Source organism: Mus caroli, unplaced genomic scaffold (assembly GCF_978045245.1).
Source record: "Mus caroli unplaced genomic scaffold, Mus_caroli_1 scaffold_12, whole genome shotgun sequence".
NCBI classification, from domain to species: domain Eukaryota; kingdom Metazoa; phylum Chordata; class Mammalia; order Rodentia; family Muridae; genus Mus; species Mus caroli.
The window spans coordinates 61,230,347-61,253,285 of record NW_028227267.1 but is presented as its reverse complement, the minus strand read 5'-3'; the positions used below and the strand labels follow the sequence as shown (position 1 = coordinate 61,253,285).

Below are 22,939 nucleotides of genomic sequence, written 5' to 3'. Positions count from 1 at the left end.
CACTCAGAAGCTGAAAGGACGGCGGTGGACAGAGGAGGGAGCAGAGCATCTGTAAGAGAAACCTAGAGAACCTGGCACAGTGGAGCCATCTGTTTTCTGGAGTTGAGAACTTTTCCACGGATAGCCGTTTAGTCAAGTCAAAGGTGTTCAAAGCTCTGATAGACACTGAGGAACCCATATGCTGGAGGCCCCTGGGCAGCAGTCCTCCATTGCTCTACAGTCACCCCTCTTCCTCCTCCTCTTCCCTAGCAGAGTCACCTATGCACAGCACTACTTCACTGTGGCATCATTGTACGATGCGCCTTTTACATTTCCTTGTGATAGAACTCAAGCTAGCACTTAGAATGTAAGCCATTCGGATTTTTAGATAGAACCTTTATATGGCATCGATACAACTAAGTTTACATTTCTCCTTTTTCATACATAATTCCAGGAAGGATGACAAACCCTCAGAGGACACTAGCATCCTCCATGGTGGAGACTCAAGATGTCACCTGCAGGGCCACACCAGTGAAGGCTAACATAAGGAGCATAACATAACTTGCCTGGGGGTCTGTGCTCTTTCCTTCCTTCAATTTTGAGAGACCGACAGTGTCCTGAGTGCACTCTGGTGGAAAGCAGGCTTTTAAGGGTGAAAGGGCTGCAGCTCACCTCTGGCATGATTTCAATTTTCTCATAGCGTCGTTTGAAGGGCAGGGCAAGGACCTCAGCCCGTCGATAGGACATGGCTGGTGGCTGGCAGTCGATCATGAGGTCCATCCTGTGGGCCTGGGCTGGCGGTGGCTGGGTGTACTGCTCAGGACAGACCACGTGCAGGGGCTGAGGAGCAATGTGATAAGGAGGTCACAGAAAAGGGCAGGCTGAGTTGGGTGCAGAGCTGCAGCCCCAGGCTTCTTCCTGACTCCTCTTGTAGCATCCTGGAGGCTCAAACTCACAGTCAGGCCACTAGAGCACATTCTCTCCAAGCTGCTGACCCAAGACAGGATGAGTATGCTCATGGAACCTAGGTGGCTGAGGGAAGGGCCTGCTACCTCTCTGCACTTGTTTTCATTTTTCACTATGTCTAAGTAACTTTTGTGGTGACATCCACTGTGTCTACGCCCTAAGCTGAGCTCAGCTCCCTGGGTGCAGTCTTCCTGTGATACCTGCCCTCTGAGCTATTACAAGCCCTTGACTAACTAGCAAGAATTTCGGCTTTGTGTTAGTCCTGTATTCTGGGTTTGGTGTATCTTAGGCTATTCTCAGATAAGTGGGAACTGGCAGACCACATGCCTACTTGAGTATGACAGTGAGTCGGAGATGAAACCCTTCGTGTGAATATCACCCAGCTGAACACTAATGCTGGAAACCCACAGGTCAGTGAATTACCCTGCTCTGAGAGTCTGGAGTAAGCCACAAATCCTTTGACTGAAGGTTTCCAGCGGTCGAGCCTGGGTGGATCTAATAAGCTTGTTCTTTTGAGCTAGTACTTTCAGGGCCTTGTGCTTTTCCTGACCTGGCTAGCATTTGACAGCTCTGTCCCCAACCTCAGCCTGAGTGTCCTCCAGAGTGTCACTCACTGGAAGTGGGCACCAGATCACCTCTGATATCTGACATTAGCACGTGACAGAGGGGTGTGAAGCTGCTTAGTGATGAAAGGAACTTGGCCCCTGGCCACTCCCTCTGCATGCTGGCGAGCACACAGGGCACTCTTTCCACCTCAAGTGACAAGCTGGAGCTCCAGCATCAATCAGCTTTCTGTTCCGTGTCACCCTGCCCCATCCTTTTATATATGGATATTATTATGATGGCAGTCTGTGAGGAGGATGAAGGAGCTAAAGCTAGGAGGTGAAGGAAGCAAGCATACCTGGGTGCAAATGACCCTGGAAGGAGGGGGCCCTCGGCACACACTCAAGCTCTGGAGATGCTGGTCAGGGCACCAGACCTTTCCTCTCACAGGGTCTCAGCTGTCTTCCTTGCCAACTCTAACTGTTTCCCCATCCCTACTTTCCATCCCAATGCCTTGGCTCATCTCCTGCACCTCGTGCAGAATCCCTCACTTTTCCTTTTCTGGCAGAAAATGCAAAACAGAGCAACCATGAACCTACCATGTAACTCAGCTCAGATTTAGGCACAGTGAGTGACAGTGAGTGACTCTGAGGGGAAGAGCATCTACATGCTTTTCTGTGGCCACACTGGTCCTCATCAAAAGGACCCATTTGTGCCTGTCTTCCCTCCCTTTCCATTTCTTTAGAGGGGGAACTTTTCCAGTGAATAAAGATCATTTCCTGAAGCTTGAAGGGCAACAGGCAGCATCCTACAGAACTGAAGACAGGCTTCTGTGAAGACAGGCATCTTCAGGGCATGGCTGTGTAGACCTGGTCCACAAAGAGCCACATTCAGACCCTGGCCCCCAGAGGAAACAGCGAGTGTAGACCCAGGCAGGTCCTTTGCTTACCTGTACTTCTTTAAGCAGCTTTGACACCTGGATGAAATTCAGTCGAGTGTCAATTGGGCAGTAGATGCACTTCATGGCCAGCGGCTGGTAAGGAGCCAAGGCCTCCAGGTAGGAGAAATCGGGTTCTAGGAAAGTGTCAACAGGGAACTTCAATATTCAGGAAAAGACAACATTGAGGCAGCTGCAGCTGATGTCATCAGGGCCAAGCAGACAGTCCTTGTCAGGAAAGGATGTGCAAGGAAACAGTATGGCCCATGGGAAGAAGGGGGTCCCATGAGGAGGCGGGAGGCTGCTGGAGTCATGGATGCAGGCTCAAAGCTTACAAAACAGAGAAGATGAGATAAATATGGGATACACAAGGAAATGGACGTTTCTCTAAACAAACTGTCAGCTCAAAATGGAGAGGAAAAGGAACCCTGTGTGGTTGTACACACTGGAGGCTGAGACAGGGAACTGCTAGTTTAAGGCCACTCTGGGCTACACAGTGAAGACCCTGTCCCAAAAAGAAGGTAATTTATTCAGACTGGAATCATTAATCAGTGCGAAAATTCTAGGTAGAAAGTTGGGAAAGGATGGGAATATACATTCTCTTTTGCCCCTGCAAGAGCTGAAGAACAGGGCTGGGAAAATGGTGTAGCGGTTAGGACCTCTTCCAGAGGTCCAGAGTTCAATTCCCAACAACCACATGGTGGCTCGCAGCCATCTACAATGGGATCCGATGCCCTCTTCTGGCGTGCAGGTGTACACATGTAGCACTCATACACAGAGACAAACAGTAGTTTATAGTGGCCCAGCCACAGGAATACCACATCAGCTGCTCAAAATTAACATCCAGGTGGGAGACAGAGTACTGCAGGCACCTACCAGGTATCCCACACCTCACAGACTGCACAGAGCCCTAGTCCACGTCAACAGGCTTTGGCTGAGACGGTCACTCTCCCACCAGGAGCCCAGGCCTCCAGAGGAGCAATCTGTCACATTGCCCAGTTTTTCTCTCAACAGCTCCCAGTGCTTGCTTGGCAGGGATTATTCATACCAAATGAGCTGCCCACAGAGCCAAGAGAACAGTATATTGTGCTCGCCCCACAATACCCAAGGGGACAGGTATAGGCTGGCTAAGACCCCGAGTCCCTCCTCTCGGCTTACGAACTGCTGAAGCGATGGACCTTAAGGAATTAAAGTCTCCCCACGAACCTCACACTGGGGGTAGAAAAAGACTGAAATGCTAAAAGAAGCCAGAGGAGGGCTCCACCCCCACCCAGGAAGAGATTTCACAGTCCAGCAACTTACAAGATCACTTTGCAGACAGAGGCTGAAGGGTCAGTGACGGGCAGAACCTCATCCTGACCAGGACTGCTAGTTAGGCATACTGTAAGACCTTTATTTAAATGTAAATCTATGCTCAACCCTAAAGATGGATCCCTTATCTGTTCTTAGCATGGCCTCACGGAATCAATCTTCCTCTATTTCTCACTGTTTTGCCCCATTCCGTGGCATCTTAAGATGGGTGGCCGAGTCCAGCTTACAGGACTGCCAGGGCCATGCTTTCATTCTGAAACCTTTGGTAACTGGGCCACCAGGAAGGAGTACTATACAGTAGTCAACACAAGCAGCAAAGGCAGATGAGCTTCCCCTCACTTGAGTGGGGATTAGAAACCACAGCAGCCAGTGATATGTCTGCATGTTGCCAATGCTATCACGAGTGGCCTCTCTCACTGTGCCCATGGGACTCTATAACTACTGTCACATCAGCATAGCTCACCAGAGAGAGCAGGAATGACCAGCCACTCCCTTACCACAGTGTTGACAACCTCAGCAAAATCCTAGTGGCGTCCAAGTTTTGGGCTTTGTGAATTAATGTACTATGGCCATTCCCTGAGGGACAGGGCTCCTGGTGCAGCTGAGTCACTGTGTCTTCCTGTAGGATGCACATTTTACGGGGCACCAAGGTGAGACGGGGCTATTCAGTGACCATAACAAATCCACGAAAACCTCTCCAAAAATCCAGCTCAAACATGAAAGTTAACACTGTTCCCAGCCCACCATGAGTAATCATCCTAGCCTGGCTAGCTTCTTGCTGCTTCTACACAGGACACTGAGGTGACTAATTGTGGAATTCTTGTGGCAGCACCCATGGGAATGAGCCCAACATTTGTGAATCTGTCACCCCGTCCCCTCGAGAAGAGAAGAAGGTGATGATAGGGATGGTGTGATGGCTATTCTTGGTTGTCAACTTGACTATATCTGGAACAAATTACAGCCCAGAAATAGAAGGCACCTGTGAGAGATTATGTCTGCTTGGTTTGAAGTGGTGAATCCACTTCTAGTTCAGACCTTTGAGGCGGGAAGACACATCTTTAATCTGGGCTATACCTTCTCTGGCAGCCTACGTAGGGACAAGAAGGAAACTTTTGCTCTTTGCCTGCTTGCCTTCCCCTTGCTGGCACAGCATCCCTTCCCTGGCCTATTTCTTCAGGATAACAGCATATACTAAAGGCCAGCTGAGACATTCAGCCTCATGAGACCGAGCAACTACTGGATTTTCCATTCCCAGCTATACTAATAAATCACACACACACACACACACACACACACACACACACACACACACACACACAGAGATTCATTCTACACCCTAGAGAACCCCGAGTGATACTGACTGATAGATGGGCATGCTGGAGGCTATACCAAGGTCTCGAGATTCTGACTTCACAGCCTGTGTGATCTCTAAGATGACAGGCATCGTGAAGACCTCACAGTGATAAAATAGGGAGAATCCCTAAGTCACCTCTGCCTGGCCTCACCTCACTGAAGGCTTTGTTCCTTCCTGAGGGGTCCTGTTTCCAGAAGAGTAGCTGGAAACCAGAGCAGACCAGAGTCAAAGATCCAAGATCCAGCTAGCTACTTAAACAATCCTAACTGGGGCGAGCAGACCAACGTTAGAATCATCGAAGTTCTCAATACCTTATAAAATCCTATCCACGAGCAGTGTAGAAAAAAAACCCAAAAACCAAAACCCAAAAAGGAACAGAAATGAAAGTTGTGCTCGACCAATAGTTGCCCAACATGGCTTCACCTTTATTCCTTTGCATCTATGCTGTTCCTGTTTAGTTTTGGAGACAGGGTGCTCTGGAATTCGATCCTCCTGCCTCAGCTTCTCCAGTGCTGAGGTTGGGGTGTGCAAGGCTGATGGGCTGTATTTATGCTTTCCTCTCTGCGCTGTAAGCTCAGGCACCATCATCCCTATGGAAGGACTCTAACCCTTACCTGTGAATATGACGGTGTTGAGGCTGGACTTCCCCCAGAGCTCCATGAAGTGGACCACGTCCCCAAAGCGGAGGGAAGGATGTCCGGTGAACAGCACGCACGGCTGTCTGAAGTCGTTGCTGAAGTCGCCGTGGATGCTGCGGTAGTGCTTCAGCTTATTGGTCTGAATGAGCTAAAACACACGAAAACCCAAGAGCTGTTGGCCGAGGAACCAGCTGTGCTGGAGAAATGACCAAAAAATACAATCGAAGATGGCAAGCCACAGACTAGGAGACTAAGAAGCTACCCCTGCCTGAGGCCTGCTGTCCAAACTGAACAACCTGGCTTATGCCAGAGGTTGGCAGAGATAACTCAGCGAGACAGCAAGTGAGTACCTGGAGAGACTCAGCACCAGGCACCAGTGGGGAAATGCCAACCACAGCAGCAGACGCTGCTCCTTATCCAGTACAATGGCCGACGTTAGACCCACCACACCAAATGTTGGCCAGAGTGTAGTACAGAGGACTCTCTCTTTCCTTGCTGGTGAGATGAGAAATGGCACAGCCACTGTGGAAGACTTTGTTGTTGTATATATACACTTACCAGAGGACCCAGTAATCATGCTCCTTTGATATTTAACTCAAAGGAGCTGATAGCTTAAGATCCACATGTACAGCAGTTTGCTTACAACTGTCAACACTTGAAAACAACTAACATGTCCTGCAGTTGGTAAACGGATAAACTGGCACATCAAGACAAGACTATGGACTATGAATTCAGTGCTGAAGAAGCTATGAGAAGATGGAGATGAATGCATTACTAAGCAAAAGATGAGAATATGAAGAGGCTGCACACTACGTTAGTTGAACATTGGCATTCTGGGAAAGACAATGGTGTGAAGGCAGAGGTTGCACCACAAAGCCCACATAACTCTGGATGGATGCCTTTGAGGGGCATCATCCAGAGTTCTTGTGCATTTTCGGCAATAGTCTCGTGTATTATGGTATACAGAACAGAGGCACCAAGTGTGTTTATAGCTGTGCCAGACACTGCTGTTTCTGAAATGGAGATATCAGCTAAGAATTCTTTTAACAAAAATCAAGGAATAACCTGTCCAATAACAGGAAAACTATTAAGAGTGAATTAAGTCACTGTTGTGTATCTGTGATACAGGACTGATGACTGGCAGCAATAACACAGTAATACCACGAGTCACCCAGAGAAATGCGCGTGAGATGCAAACCACTGATGGGGATCAAACAGAGGCACAGACACACCCAGCAGGTCTGTGAGGACAGGACTTCCCATACGGTCCAGGGAATACACAGTTGGTAAAGTGCTTGCTGTATAACATGAGGACCTGAGTTTGGGCCCTCAGCACCCACATGAAAAGCTGGTGTGCCTATGTGTGCCCAGTCCTGGGGATGTCCAGTCAGGAGGATTCCTGAGGCCTGAAAACCAGCCAGCCAGGCTGAATTAACAAGCTCCAGGTTCTGTAAGAGATAACTTATCTCAGCTGGGCGTGGTGGTGCACGCCTTTAATCCCAGCATTTGGGAGGCAGAGGCAGGTGGATTTCTGAGGTTGAGGCCAGCCTGGTCTACAGAGTGAGTTCCAGGACAGCCAGGGCTACACAAGAGAAACCCTGTCTCAAAAAAAAAAAAAAACCAACCCCCCCCCCCAAACCAAAACCAAAACAAAATGAAACAAAAAAACTTATCAGAAAAAAACAAGGGGGGAGGAGGATTAAGGTTGGTAACTGATGCACACATATGTGGACATATATATATATATATATATACATATATATATATAAATAATTTAAAAATTAAATAAATTTTACATATATGATTGACATGTCTAGAAAGAACATCTTAAAGAGAATATTTACTTTTATTTTATGTGTGTATTTTTGCCTGTATATATTGAGTCAGATCCCCCAGAACTGGAGTTTACAGATGCTTGTGGGCCACCACGTGGTGGTAGGAATTGAACCTGGGTCCTATGGAAAAGTATCCAGTGCTTTTAATTTTAACTACTGAGCATCTCTCCAGCCCTTAGAGAGAACATTTGGTAATAGATTTGCTCCTATGGAAGGTGGGAGTAGATATTAGAATAAAAGTCCCCTGTATAAGCTATAATAGGAGGGCTGTGAACTGCTCAGATTTATGGTAATACGATGTGTTTTTTAGAGGGAGCAAATTAATTAAAAGAATTGTGTGCTGGAGTACTTTTCAACCTTTTTATTTATTTATTTTTTGAATTATAGTCTTGCTGTGTAAACCTGACTGGTCTGGAACTCACTTTGTAAACCAGGCTGGCCTGTCTTTGCCTCCCCAGTGCTGGGATTAAAGGTCTGTACCTTACTCAGCCCCTTTCACAGTGTGTGTGTGTACCCATGTGCACGCGCACACATGCACGTGCACATGTGTAATTTAAGACTTAGTGTTGTTGGATCCCAGGCTGGCCTGGAACTCACAACCTGTCTGCTCCTGCAGTGCTGGGTTTACAGGCTTTGCCACTGTACCTGGCTCTACCTAGGGCTGTTTTAGGCATGAAGACTGCCACTATCCTACGTCACACCACCACCCACATTTCTTTTGGGCCCTTTTGGTATTTTCTTACCTCTGCATGTGGGAAAGGTGGTTCTGGGAGGTAAACTTTACTCTGTTTGTTGTGACAAAGCCTTTAAAGAGGAAGACACAGGTGTTAGGCAGTGTACTGGGCGTCTACTACCACCTAGTGGCAACAGCACAAACACTAAACACTCCAGTTTTTTAAAGCTTTCACTCTGGCATTGACTCTGAATAAAAGCTGGGCCCGGCTCATGCAGGATGCTGTTTCTTGTAAGTACAGTTTTTAATGAAAAAACAAAACAAAACAAAAGAAAAACAAACAAACAAACAAACAAACAAAACCCAAAACCAAAATCAAAACCAAACCAAAACCAAAACCAAACCAAATGGAACCAAACCAAACTACCAACTAAAAACCCCTACTTGTTTAAAATAATCCAGACCCAAGGGATGGTAGGCCCTCTTCAGCCTCTGCAGGCTGTGCACTGCACATGTGCTACACAAACAGACATGCAAGCTGAGCACACATACATATAAAACCAAAATAAGTAAATTTTCAGAAAAGAGAACAAGAACTAATAAGTAATAAGAGAGCAGGGGTAGCAGTGTATGCTTGCAATCTCAGCAGTTAGAACCCTGGGGGAAGGAAAACCCAGAGTTCAGAGCTAGCCTCAGCTACATAGTGAGTTGAAGCCAGCCTCAGCAACATGAAACCCTGCTTCAAAGAAGTGGTGTGTACGAATCCATGCAGCAGTGCCAGTGCAGAGACCGGGCAGCTGCGCAGGCACCTCTTTGCCCAGGGGAGTACGCTAGACACTCAGGTTTTTTTTTTTTTTTTTTGGAGCTACCATTTTTATAACTGTTTTGAGTTTTGCTTTGTGCATGTTAGACAAGAACTCTGCCTTGGCACTATGTCCCAGACTTGATTTGGATCTGGGCTGCTTTCCACTCTTGGTCCTTTTCCTGTTAAAGTGCCTGGGGAACTGAGATGGGAGGATTAGAGTTTGAGGCCAGACTGGGTTACAAACCTAGAGAGACTTTGCTCAAAACAAAAGCTACAGAGGAGCCTGGGAAACTGCAATGTGACAAACAAGCCCAGAAAGCTCAACAACTGGCCAGCCAATGGGTTCTAACTGTCTGTCTCTGTCTGTCTGTCTGCTTGTCTCTTTCTCTCTCTCCTTCACTGTCCTGGGACTCACTCTGTAGACCAGGCTGGCCTCAAACTCAGAGATCTAAATGGCTCTCCCTCCTGAGTGCTGGGATTAAAGTGTGCACCACCATGCCTAGCTTGGGAACTCTCTTTTAAGGACCCTGTCAAAGTACTGTAAAAACAAGGGGTTCAGAGGTAAGAATTTAGACTAAGTCCCCAAAATGTATTTATTTTTTCCTATCAGTAGTTTTCTTTCACCTTTCATTATTTTTTTTAAAGATTTATTTTTATTTTATGTATGTGAGTACACTGTAGCTTTCTTCAGACACACCAGAAGAGGGCATCGGATCCCATTACAGATGCTTGTGAGCCACCATGTGGTTGCTGGGAATTGAACTTAGAACCTTTGGAAGAGCAGTCAGTGCTCTTAACTGCTGAGCCATATTTCCAGCATTTCCACCTTTCTGTAAAAATCTCTTTTGGGGGGAAGGTAAAAACATGGCAGACACCTTCAGAGACTCACCTTACACATCTACATGGATACTAGCTCTTGGACACTAGCTGTGTCTGCATTTCAGGTTCAGGAGGGAGAAATCTGAGAGCTTAGTACTGTACCCTGAACAGTAGAGGGCGATGCAGAAGGGACCACAGGCTGATTAGTGACCCGCAAGTGACAGGAAAGTGCTTTCTGCTGAGATATGTCCTCCCTCAGTTCTAGAATCTTCATGTAGGCACAACAGATAGGGGCCTCCACCTTGCTGAGACTGCAGCTGCTGGAGTTCAGCTCTGTGAGTCTGTAATACCCATCGCCCCCCCCCCCCCCCCAGATGCTGTGCCCCCAAAGCTACAGCTATTGCAGTCCTGCACTCCTGAGGGCACTATGGCTCAGGAAGAGGCTCTGGGAATTTCCCTCTCCCCTAAAAAGAAAACAAACCCAACAAGCAAGCAAACAAAAGTGTCCTTAGTCTGGAGTTGGGGGGATACTGGTACAGCAGGGAGCAGGGGACTTTTGCAGACTACAGCAGATGCCCCTGAGATCAGGAACCACAGAGTAGTTTTGAGCAGACCCAAGAAAGCAGCTGGGCCTGAGGGTGTCCCCCAGAACACTCTTCTAAGCAAGAAAGGGGGAGGCAGAGAGCTGGAATGGAGTGATGTTGGTCCTGGCTTGGGGTTAGGAGGCCTAACTTGGCTCCACCACAATCCCTTGCTGAGTTACTCCACTCTAGAGCTCTAGAGCTAGCACTGGTTCATTTAAGCAACTGAATTCCTGTTAGGCAGCAAGTGCTTTGCAGGCTGCTGTACAAAGGGGGCTAGCAAAGCAAAGCAGGGAGTCAAAAGCCAGTGGGTACTCTGACCCTGACTGGGAAAAGGTCTTACACTGGACTCAAGGTCACACTGGAATGGCCTTAATGACACTTTCAAACTTTCAGTCCCTTGCTGCTTTCAGATGGTGACCAGCTGCCTAGAGGAGACTCCCAGTGTAGCTGGGGAGGAGAATGGCAGTGGCTAGGAGGAGGGCAGCGACTAACACCGGGAGAGCTTAGAAGAAGAGGAAGACTTTTACTCTGAGTTCTCTTCTTGGTAAACGATGATCGCTAAGTCTCTCGGAGGGAAGAGCATATGTCCCCATCTTTCTCCTCTTTCCACCCTTCCTTCTCCCTCTTCCCTAATGTTCCCCATGCCCTCTTGAGGAGCTGCCGCTGACACTGCTCCTCTCCCTAGGCAGCCACACTCATTCTGTGTGTGCCAAGGACATTCCAAGCTGTGGTGCCTGCGCTGGCTGCCCGGTCTCTGCACGGATACTGCAGCATGGACTCACACACCACTTGTTCTTCCTTCCTCCTCCTCCTCCTCCTTCTTCTTCTTCTTCTTTTTTTTTGGAGATAGAGTTTCTCTGTATAGCCCTGGCTCTCCTGGAACTCACTCTGTAGACCAGGCTGGCCTCAAACTCAGAAATCCACCTGCCTCTGCCTCCCAAGTGCTGGGATTAAAGGAGTGCACCACCACTGCCCGGCTAACACCACTTCTTTGAAGCAGGGTTTCATGTTGCTGAGGCTGGCTTCAACTCACTATGTAGCTAAGGCTAGCTCTGAACTCTGGGTTTTCCTTCCCCCAGGGTTCTAACTGCTGAGATTGCAAGCATACTGCTGTACCTGCTCTCTTATTACTTCTTAGTTCTTGTTCTCTTTTCTGAAGATTTACTTATTTTGATTTTATGTGTATGTGTGCTCAGCTTGCATGTCTGTCTGTGTAGCACATGTGCAGTGCACAGCCTGCAGAGGCTGAAGAGGGCCTACCATCCCTTGGGACTGGAGTTACAGACAACTATGAACTGCCACGCAGGTCCTGGGAATTGAATCTGGGTCCTCTGGAGGAGTACTCAGAGCTCTTAACCACTGAGCTCCTCTACTCCCTTTTTTAGTTTTGATAAATGTGTTTGCCCTGAGCGACGCTAACACCGGGGGAGAGTAGGTGAAAGGTGTCCGGGAACTCTATTGTCATTATGCTTTTCTGGAAATCTAAAATTATTCTAAGGTACAAAGTTTATTACTTAAACAGAAAGAAATCCAAGATAAAATTTTTAAAAAAGTATCAAACTGGGAAAAATGGCTAAAGTATGTTAACAAAAAGTTAATATCTTTAATATATACACAGAGTTCAAATATGTAATAGAGATATAAAACCTTTAAGAGGTAAATGGGCAAAAAAGGAATAATTTACATAAAAATATTTTGGCAAGTAGTATTAGATAATGAACATTAAAAATATTCCTACCCTGTATTCCAGTAATTCCACTTTTAGTAACTTACCTAAGACAAATGCTATCATCATATATAGACAGAATAGCATCAATTTAAGATTTATTCCTAAAAGGAAAAGTCCTGCCAGCCAATGAGAAGGTAATAAGCTAAGTATATAGATGCGAGTGATGTGAGGAGACAATACTGCAGCCACGTGTGCTGACTGACTGTGCGCTCACTGTATGTTCACTGTGTGCTCACTGTATGTTTGCTGTGTGCTCACTGTGTGTTCGCTGTTTGCTTGCTGTGTGCTTGCTGTATGCTCACTGTGTGCTCACTGTATGTTTACTGTGTGCTCACTGTGAGCTCAATGTGTGCTCAATGTATGCTCACTGTGTGCTCACTGTGTGTTCACTGTGTGTTCACTGTGTGTTCACTGTGTGCTCACTGTGAGCTCACTGTGTGTTCACTGTGTACTCACTGTGTGCTCACTGTATGCTCACTGTGTGTTCACTGTGTGCTCACTGTGAGCTCACTGTGTGCTCAATGTATGCTCACTGTGTGCTCACTGTGTGTTCACTGTGTGTTCACTGTGTGTTCACTGTGTGCTCACTGTGTGCTCACTGTGTGTTCACTGTGTGCTCACTGTGTGTTCACTGTGTGTTCACTGTATGATCACTGTGTGCTCACTGTGTGCTCACTGTGAGCTCACTGTGTGCTCAATGTATGCTCACTGTGTGCTCACTGTGTGCTCACTGTGTGTTCACTGTGTGCTCACTGTGTGTTCACTGTGTGTTCACTGTGTGTTCACTGTGTGCTCACTGTGTGTTCACTGTGTGCTCACTGTGTGTTCACTGTGTGTTCACTGTATGATCACTGTGTGCTCACTGTGTGTTCACTGTGTGCTCACTGTGAGCTCACTGTATGCTCACTGTGTGTTCACTGTGTGCTCACTGTGTGTTCACTGTGTGTTCACTGTATGATCACTGTGTGCTCACTGTGTGTTCACTGTGTGTTCACTGTGTACTCACTGTGTGCTCACTGTGTACTCACTGTGTGCTCACTGTGTGTTCACTGTGTGTTCACTGTGTGCTCACTGTGTGCTCACTGTGTGCTCACTGTGTGTTCACTGTGTGTTCACTGTGTGCTCACTGTGTGTTCACTGTGTGCTCACTGTGTGTTCACTGTGTGCTCACTGTGTGTTCACTGTGTACTCACTGTGTGCTCACTGTATGCTCACTGTGTGTTCACTGTGTGCTCACTGTGTTCTCATTGTTTGGAGACAAGGTATGGGCTGTAGCAGTCTGGCCTTGAACCTGTTCTCCTCCTGCCTCAGCTTCCCCAGTGCTGGGAAAACAAACATTTCCTGCTCTTCACAAGGTTTCATAATGGTTTAGTATTATTGAATGTTTTCTGCTACATAAGCACTGCACTACTAAGCTGCAACCCCTTTAGGAAAACAAAATCAGAATTTAAAATTAAGAAGTGAAACTTGACAAGGTGATATGTAAAAAACTGTTAACTCCTCAACATGATTTCTAGGTCAGATGGGGTTTATTTGGACAGTGGTGTTGTGGGCTCCAGGTCTCTATTATTTTCTATAATTTGTTTTTCTACATAACATGGCTTGCTCACTTATGAACTAACACACACCTGCAAAACAAACTCACAGAAAGACCCTGCAGGACTCCAATCCCTGTGCTGGGTGACGGCCATTCTTGTATGTGCAGACCCGACATGGTGGGGCACTGTCTACTCAGTCCTCAGGGCGTGACCCAGGAGTGTGCTGCAGTATTTTTATTGGGGGTCTGAATGAAAACTAATTTCTAACATGTTAACTTCATCTGCAAATAATGCTTGGGGCATCCTATGTGGGGAAGACACTTGTGTGTAAGGATAAAAACGAGTGAGAAGCAAAGACAAGGAGCAGTCCTATTGACCAAGGGGAGCAGAGTCAACTCAGGGAGATGCCCACAATTCAATGGGAAGGAAAAACCCACACACCAAAACCAGGAGAGGGGTGAGGGGCATAACACTGGGATATGTTATAACATGGTAATGTAAAAATTCCATTTTCAGGGAGGAACTTAGTAACGGTTGTGTGTCCATTTGGTCACTATACTACTAAAACTGATTGGACATATTCTATTTTGTGTCACATGGCTCTTTAAGAATTTAGAAATTACATCTACCTCCACTTCCCTCTTTTGACCAGGGGAGTTAGACTCAAACTCTTCGAACATGGTCAGAGTTAGTAACCTATGTCTAAGTGTCTGCTCTAGGAGTTGTTCAGCTTCTTGGTATAATAAAATGGATCTTTGATAAACTGGCTATGGAAATAAAGAGCTAGCTTTTCTTATCCTTTCTTCGTACCTATGCTTCTAAATGCTAGCAATGTATGGGATTTGACTTTCAGTAGTTCACATACATGTACGAAGTCTTAAGTACTCTTAAGAAATCACAGTTATTTTCATTTTTACCGACTGAACATACTTAAGCAGAACTCAGAGAAAGGATACTACCGGCTTACCACTCGGCAAAAATCTGGGAAAACTCGAGTGAACTGTTGGCAACTGGGGAGATGAAGTAGAAAGGGATGTTGGAGAGGCCAGCGGAGTCAATGTATTGATATAAACACTCCAGGAGGTCATAGATCACACCTGAAGGATAGCAGGGGACCAACACGTTTCCTCCATTCCGAACTGTCAAAGCTGGAAAAGTTGAGGAGAGAGAAGATGGTACCAAAAGAACAATGTTAGAAAGGACAAATACAACCTTTAAAATGACATTTACATTTTTTTCTCTTCTCCTATGTATGATATTATTTATTTTTGAGACAGGGTCTTGTTACGTAGCTTTTGTAAGGTCAAGCTCAACCTGAACTATAGGATGACTTCTGGCAGTTACATAAAGTTAGTATTTCTCAGAAACTTGTGAAACCACTCCCCATCAACCAAAAGGAGGCATTTCCCTGGCTCTGGCAAAAGGATTGAACAGCTACCCGTGGCTCCAGGTTGCTTCAGTATCCTAAGTATCCACTACACATTTCAAAATCCATGGTGGTGCACTGCAGTGCTTCTCACTTCCCCCCTACTCTAAACATCCTCCCGTCAGACTTCCCTTTTGTGCCACCAGATTCATGTGTTTGAGTGCTTGGCCCATAAGAAGTGGCACTATTTAGGAGGCATGACCTTGTTGGAAGAAGTTTGCTACTGTGGGGGTGAGCTTTTAAGGTCTTATATGCTCAGGATTTGCCCAGTATGGACCAGTCTTTCCTTGCTGCCTGCAGATCAAAATGTAGAATTCTCAACTCTGTCTCTAGCACCATGTCTGCCTGCATGGTGCCATGCTTCCCACCATGATAATGATAATGGACTGACTGAACCTCTGAAACTGTAAGCCAGCCCTAGCTACGCAATCTCTTTATAACCCTACCATTCTGTGTTCTCTACCCCACCACCTCTTATGACCCACACACTTTCATAATTGTCTAATCTTTTGTAGAGAAGTGTACATTGGGCAATGCAAGATTGAAAGCTGATGTTCTCATCACTGTCTAACTGAACCCCCTGGTAGGTTTTAATGTCTCCAGTGAACCTGAGCTGTAGGCAACTCCTTCTCTCTAACTCCTATTTCAAATTTTCAGGATGCTTCTTCTCAGTCTCTGACTGTGGCTGAGTGATTCAGAAGAGACAATCTGTTCCCTTTAAGTCCTTTTCATCACACTTTCTGGCACTAGTATTTGTTTGTAAGAAACGATCTATTATCTGAAACACAGCCAGTTATGGAATGCGGAAATAATCACATTATGGGCTGTAATGTGTTAAAAGTATGAATGGCTGAACAACTGTTAAGTCAAGTGGGCTTTTGCTTCATTTACAGAACAACAGAGGTAGGTAGTCTGGGGAGGACCTGCAGTCTGTTGTCAAAAGCCTTTCCTACTCCTGTGACAGACAGGTCGTCTCTAGAAGGCAGCATGGAATGAAGGAGATACTTCTGAGAGCCTGGCTCCAGTCTGCTTCTGCCCAGAGATGCAAGGAAGGGTCACAAGTTTGCCACTCCAGCCTGGCTGGGCCTCAGTTTCCTCCTTATTATGTGGGGATGAGTGAGGCCAGGGCTTTTCAAGCTTTACTCTGTATAAAAATTGCCAAGGGAGCATGATGAACATGCAGCTTTTCACCAAGTGGATTTTTATAGGATGATCTTGGTGATCTTGGGACGAGTGACATAGTGCGTGAGATGTTGGGTTTTCTCCAAATCTAAAGTTTCATGAGTTAGTAATTCTAGATTATTAACAAATACACAAAACTCAGATTCTATCTGAGACCAGTCCAACAACTTTTCTACAGTAAGAATAAATTACCTCTGTCTTTAGAGCAGCAAACATACTTAGTAGCCAGGCTCAAGGGATTTCAAAGGACAGTGTCTTCCATGCAAATAGAAGCCGGACACATCTTCCTGGAGCCAGAGTAATACCACTTAAAGTTGCTGGGAGGTGAAGGTCAGCCCTCAGCTTGGCTTGGGTAGCTAGCTCAGACTTAATGTTTTGTGCCCCCTGCCCCAGTGAGTTTATATGTGGCAGCCAGCTGGCCAGTATGGTGACGTTCTGAAGCAGGGACATGAGGAGGGGGTTAGGTCGTTTAGATTAGGTCATGGAGGCAGAGACCCCATGATGAGAATAGTGCCTCTGTAAGAAGAGGAATGGAGCAGCTCAATAGCTGAAAGATAAAAAAAAAAAAAAAAAAAAAAAAAGAAGAGGAATGGAGACATATGTCCTTTGCTCCACTCGAAGATGCAGGAAAAGAGTGGCCACCTGGGTCTCAGAGTTCCCAGTCTCAGGACTGTGAGACAAATGCTCACTGCCTAAGCCACTGTTAGTCCAAAGAAAACTCCAATTTCCCCCAAAACGCATATACCCAGAAATGAGCTCAGCTTGGACTATAGCAAGATTTCTGGTGGTTAGATAAAAGCCAGCATTCCTCAGAAACTTGTGAAGCAGGTTCCCATCTACCTCAGAGTCATTTCTTTTACTTTTACAGAAGGGACATATGACTACCCAAGGCGCCTATTAGCATGTCAAAGCTCATGCAGGCCTACACATTCCCTCAGTATCACAAGTACCTGTTAGACATTTCAGAGTCCGCCCTAGCTCCTAGCCCTTCTTAAATTCTGCCCAGATACACATTCTTCTTATAACCCTGCTATTCACACACATACACATACACACACACCCACACATATATATATGTATATATATACATATATATATTCATATTCTCATTCTCTCTCTCTCTCTCTCTCTCTCTCTCTCTCTCTCTCTCTCTCTCTCTCTTTCTCTCTCTCCCTCCCTCCCTCCCTCCCTCTCTCTCCTCCCACCCCCAATACACTCTTGGGCTCTGTTCTGTTCTGCTCCTGATTCTCTTACTATATTTTCTCTATTCTATCTCCTGCTATTTTCTCTCATATCTACAATAAAAATTTCCCTTAACAAACCATGGGGCAGTAATGTGATTAGTTTATACACCAATGATAATATTTTGTTATCAAATAGCAGCCTGCACATACAAAGACAGCAGCCATCCTTTCTTTCTTTTTTTTTTTTTTGAAGATTTATTTATTTATTATATGTAAGTACACTGTAGCTGTCTTCAGACACTCCAGAAGAGGGCATCAGATCTCATTACAGATGGTTGTGAGCCACCATGTGGTTGCTGGGAATTGAACGCAGGACCTTTGGAAGAGCAGTCAGTGCTCTTAACCTCTGAGCCATCTCTCCAGCCCCCATCCTACTTTCTTAAAATAAGGACAGGATTGTGAGATTTCACTGCCCATCTAGTCTATAAGACAATAAATGTCTTCCAGGCAGAAAACATCCTAGAGGGCTCTCAATTGAAATTTTCCCAAAAGAAGAAAAATAAAAGCAACCAAATGTTAGTAGGAACAATTCTGTGTTTCCATCTTTTCACTGCTATGAGTTTCAAGTGTGGGTCATTTCTGAGCTAGTATTTGCAAAGCAGAGTGAGGGGGTGTGACTCTTGTGCTGTTCCCTGTGAGCACACATCGGCCAAGCCCACCACAGTGAGGGTCAACCAGCACGGTCTGTGAGAGAATGCTGAGTATCTCTTCTAGGAGCTGCTAACAAGTCCGCCGTGTGTCTGGGCAGCTCCTAGATACCTTTAGATTTACATTCCCTGAGAACGGCTCCTGTGGGCAACGATTCATTCTGAGAAGAAACTAAGGGGTGGAAATAAATGGGAGCAGGGAGGCTTCAAAGAGACACCAGAAGGCAGGACTCAAACAAGAAATGTACCCAAGTCCAACACTGAGTGGCCCCTTACCGAGGTTGCTGCAGAACTCGCCCACCATGCCGTCCGGGTTGGCAGTAGGGATCTGTGTCAGCCCTGTGAGAATCAGAACGTCACTGTTTTTGAGAGAAGCTTGGTCCATGGGCTAAAAGACAAAAGAAAGCTCTAATTAGAACTTATGAACTGTGCAGGGACCAGGGCAAATGCTGCTCTTGCTGTGTCTAGTCCAGCAGCAAGCTCTCCCACAGGGAGTAACAGTCCTGCTATGATTGGCTGGCCACACCATATCTGGCTGCACAGAACTGGACATTTAAGATCACTCTTTCCCTATCTATACGTGTTTTTCAATCACAACTAAGGCTTCCTATGTCTACAGTGCTGCCCTCTTCAGAATGCCACGCACATGCATTCTACATGGTTTTAAACTTCAATATGGAGCAACCTCGAGAGTGTGCAGGACAAAGCTGCTGAGCTCACTTCCACAGTTTCTGGTTTGTTTCAAGGTAGAGCCTGAGAATATGCATTTCCAGCAAGTTCCCAGGGAATGCTCCTGCTGCTTGCCTGGGAATCACATGTGAACTGAGTAGCTGCGTTCTCAGAATAACTGTGAAGCACAGGAGGCAAGCACATGCGATGGGAAGACAGAGGCAGGGTGGGTTGCCTGTATCAAGGGTAGAAGAACCAGAAGGAACACTGGGTTAGAAACTTAGTCCTCTTCCCAATTCCACAACTAGCCTCATAATTTGAGCAAGTTCCCTATGACATGGGACAGTCCTGACCTACCTCCTTTAGTTAAGTTTTGTGAGTCTTGGGGGCTCACACGCTCTCTCTGCTTGTAAACTGTGAACCCCACTGGCACACGACAATGAGTTAGTTCTTTAAGATGTTGGATTTGAACTGTGATTATTTCCAGAGCACTTAAAAACATTCTGCATAAACTAGGATTTGGTTGGAAGCAAAGTTGCAAGAACTGAGAGGCCGGAGAGTCCACAAATGTTTTCATCTTGTCCCGGAAAGCCCTGGGCCACATGCTTCATGAAAAGGTCTCATTCTACCTTTCCATGCCACAGTCTACTCCCCAGCAAAGAACGAACACCCAAACAGAGCAGCCTAGCAAAGCTTCAAATCTAGACTGCCACCTTTGAGTATCCGTAACTCTTAAAAGATTCTGCTTTAACACTGAGTATGGGAATATGCAGGCACTGGCTTCACTATTTTGTTAAGTAACAAGGTGTGGTCCTGTTATAAACTTCTTTAACGGGGCACAGAGGGCTCAGTGTGTTACAGGCAGTGTGCGACTGGCTTCTTTCCTCTCCTCAGATACTCAGTAATGTGTCTAGCAGCCCTTTCCCTTCCTGGGCAGAATGTCTCTGGTCCATACTTATGTTTCCACACTGTTTCCACAAAAGGAAGGAAGTGTGTGCTGGTTGGGGCACAACGGTTTTTACGGTAGCTATGCAATAAGCCTTGGACTGTTTCCTGTATATACAGAAGGAAACTGAACTGGTGACAAAGGGGACCCACCAGTGCAGTAAGTGGCATATTTGGCTTAAGACAGCAACCGTTTTTATATATACATTAGACTTCTCTGAGATGAGGTAGACTTCACAGGACCCCAAAATTTCCTGAAAAGGTGTATATGATTCTGCGTGCCTTTGCAGATTTAACTGGTGGTCAGAAAGGGCCATGACCCCTAAAAGTGTAAGAACGACTGATCCAGAAGAAAACACAGTGGGGACAAACCTCTGAGCCTCACCCATCAACACCATCTTTTGAAAATGAACACCCACAAATGGCAGGCAGTGCCCTGGTGTGAGGACCACTGAGCTGGAACCACTACAAGATTCTTGGTGTCCCGGTTTACAGATGTTTGTAATTTCAGCCCTGAGCAGAGTTAGCCTCATTGACTCCCAGAGCTCCAGGACAGATACAGGCTGTAAAGACTTTAGTGACACCTTCCAATGCCAGGTGACACTTCAAATGTCTGTCCTTCTCCAAGGCAATGCAGGCATTGCTGGTGTCAGCAACATTTGAGGAGTGATAAAAACACAAACAAAAAACTTATCTTGCTCAGCTCAAAAATTAAAAGCACCTCACTGATGGCTATACACAGATGGAGTAAACTAGTAAAAACTCTACACTAAGCGGGCTGCAAAGAAGATTCAGGGTTAGGAGCACCAGCTGCTCTCCCAGAGGACTGCAGTTCAGATACCACAACCTACACAATGACTCAAAATCCTCCACAACTCTAGTTCTAGGGGATCTGATACCCTCTTCTGACCTCTTCCGGTTACCAGGCCTGCATGTAGTATCGCCTTTTATGCATATAAATGCATAAAATAAAAACAAAAACAAATATCTAAGGCTAGTGAGAACTGTCTTTACCTAATTTGTTCTCTAATAATTAAATTTTTTTGTTTGTGACAGAGTTTCTCTGTGTAGTCTTGCTGGTCCTAGAACTCTCTCTGTAGTCCAGGCTGGCCTTGAACTCATGGAGATCTGCCTGACTCTGCCTCCCCAATGCAGGGATCAAAGGCATACACTACTGCCACCTGGCTAACTTTAATTTTATAAGCACACACTCACTTATAAAATAACAGGTTTGACTGTGACATTTCCCTTCACATGTAGAATCCATGTTGATCAGATTCACTTCTCCTCTGCCCTCCACGCCTTCCCTCTTCTGTCCAAACAGTCTCTTTGTCTTTCCATTTGACTTCTATGTTTTTGTGAGTACAAGTGCAGTGGTATGTATGTACACACATGGGCACATGAAGGTGTGCATGCCTGTGTGCCCATGTGCAGAATCCAGTAGTACAAAGAGAAAAGCATAACTGGGAAAGGGCTGACGAGGACAGAATGATGTCTATGAACAGGGTGGGCAATAAGAAGTCATCAGCCTGAAACAGGGATTTGCTTTTGGTCATAACAGTCCTTATAGAAGACAATGAAGGCCAAGAGGGCGGGGAGAATGCAGAACAAGGCCCCTAAGGTGATCCACTCTTAGATGTAAAACAGGATCCAGCCAGAAGCAAGCCAGTGTGCAGAAGACTACAGATTGACATACACAGGAGAAATGGCAGCCTGGTTGAGAGAAAGTGAAAACAGTAGTCAGCAACAATACTGGGAAATCTCAAGGTCCTTTACAAAGGTTAAAAGCCCTACAAATGAAATTGTTAAAGATTTATTGCCTAAAAAAGGAAGAAATACTTCCCCAACCATAAACTACAACTCTGCCCTCCAAAACCAATTCAAACCCCACACTTTGGTGCGCTCCCCCATTCCCTAGCCCTGGACTCTCAGTGGACTGCTGGTCTTATAGTAATATTGTCCTGCTGCACTGTGGAGGAAAGCTCTTCCCCTATCAGAACTCCTGTAAAGGGCACACCCAGCATCTTTTCTTCCCTTGCCTCTTTAGACACTCAACTGCTAAGGGGTGGGGCTTAGGGAACAGCTTTGACTCAAGGAGGAAATTAATATATAAACACACACAGGAATGCACTTAGGCAGCACACATTATTTTTGAGAGAAGGAAATACTCTGAGGAGAGAAGGTGTCCACACAAATGAGACAAACAATGGAGAAAGACACAGAGGCCAGCCAGCTGTGATCCTCGTCAGACTTCCGGGGGTTGGGGGTGGGACCCTGGTAACTGAGCCAGAGGCACCAAAGATTCAGGGACTTTGTACCTTAGCTTTCTTGTGGCCCTTGTTCCAATTATATGATGTTTAGCATTCACTGTGGAACATCTACATCAAAGTACCAACAAACAGCAACAAGACTTTTGGGAAAATTCAGAAGAAAATTGTCAACAATCTAAAATCAAACCAACCAACCAAGTGGCCACCTCAGATCTGAACAACAGTTTTCAGGGCTTTACATGTATAATATTTTTCTTTAGATTTATGGGAGGAATACACATTTATAAGAGCATGAATGAGACAAAGATATAAACCCTGTCTAGGTGCTCGCAAGCCAGGAACTGATGAAGGGAACACAGCAGATACCCACATCATGTAACCCATTCAGTTAAACAACCACAGCCTTGTCAGGTGCAGCAAGATGGATGTGACTGGGAACAAACTGGGAAGAGTACATTAGGAAATTACCAGCTACAGAAATGCAGACGGCAAAGTACTGCATGTTCTCTTTCATGTGCCGAAAGAGAAAACAAGATAGATAAATAAATGATCCATACCCGCCCCTCACACACAAATCAAAGAGGACAGTGATTATAAGGCACTGGGAAGAGGAGGTGTTGAGAACGAAGGAACAATGGCTGGCTAGGATCAGTATGCACCTCACACATGTGTGGAAACAGCATAGGGAAATACATTAGTATGTACAATTAATTGTGCTAACAGCAACAAAAACAAGAATTAAAAAAAAAAAAAAAAGTCCTGCCTAACCCAAGTCTATCCAGACAGAGTGGACTAAAAAAACTGTAGTAACGTATCATTGGGTTGTTTAAGGAACGAACAGTGTG

General features: G+C 45.8%; 1 protein-coding gene across 1 annotated transcript in view; it reads right to left on the bottom strand.

Annotated features, from left to right (window-relative positions):
• The window catches only part of Ints9 (integrator complex subunit 9), a 92,597-nt gene that overhangs the window by 5,002 nt on the left and 64,656 nt on the right, over window positions 1–22,939 (bottom strand). The window contains exons 9-14 of the mRNA XM_021181570.3: window positions 18,487–18,598; window positions 14,679–14,859; window positions 8,307–8,367; window positions 5,705–5,876; window positions 2,438–2,562; window positions 652–819 (exon numbers count right to left, since the gene is read on the bottom strand). Of these exons, the coding sequence (XP_021037229.1) occupies window positions 652–819; window positions 2,438–2,562; window positions 5,705–5,876; window positions 8,307–8,367; window positions 14,679–14,859; window positions 18,487–18,598 (819 nt within the window). The remainder of the gene's footprint in view (window positions 1–651; window positions 820–2,437; window positions 2,563–5,704; window positions 5,877–8,306; window positions 8,368–14,678; window positions 14,860–18,486; window positions 18,599–22,939) is intronic.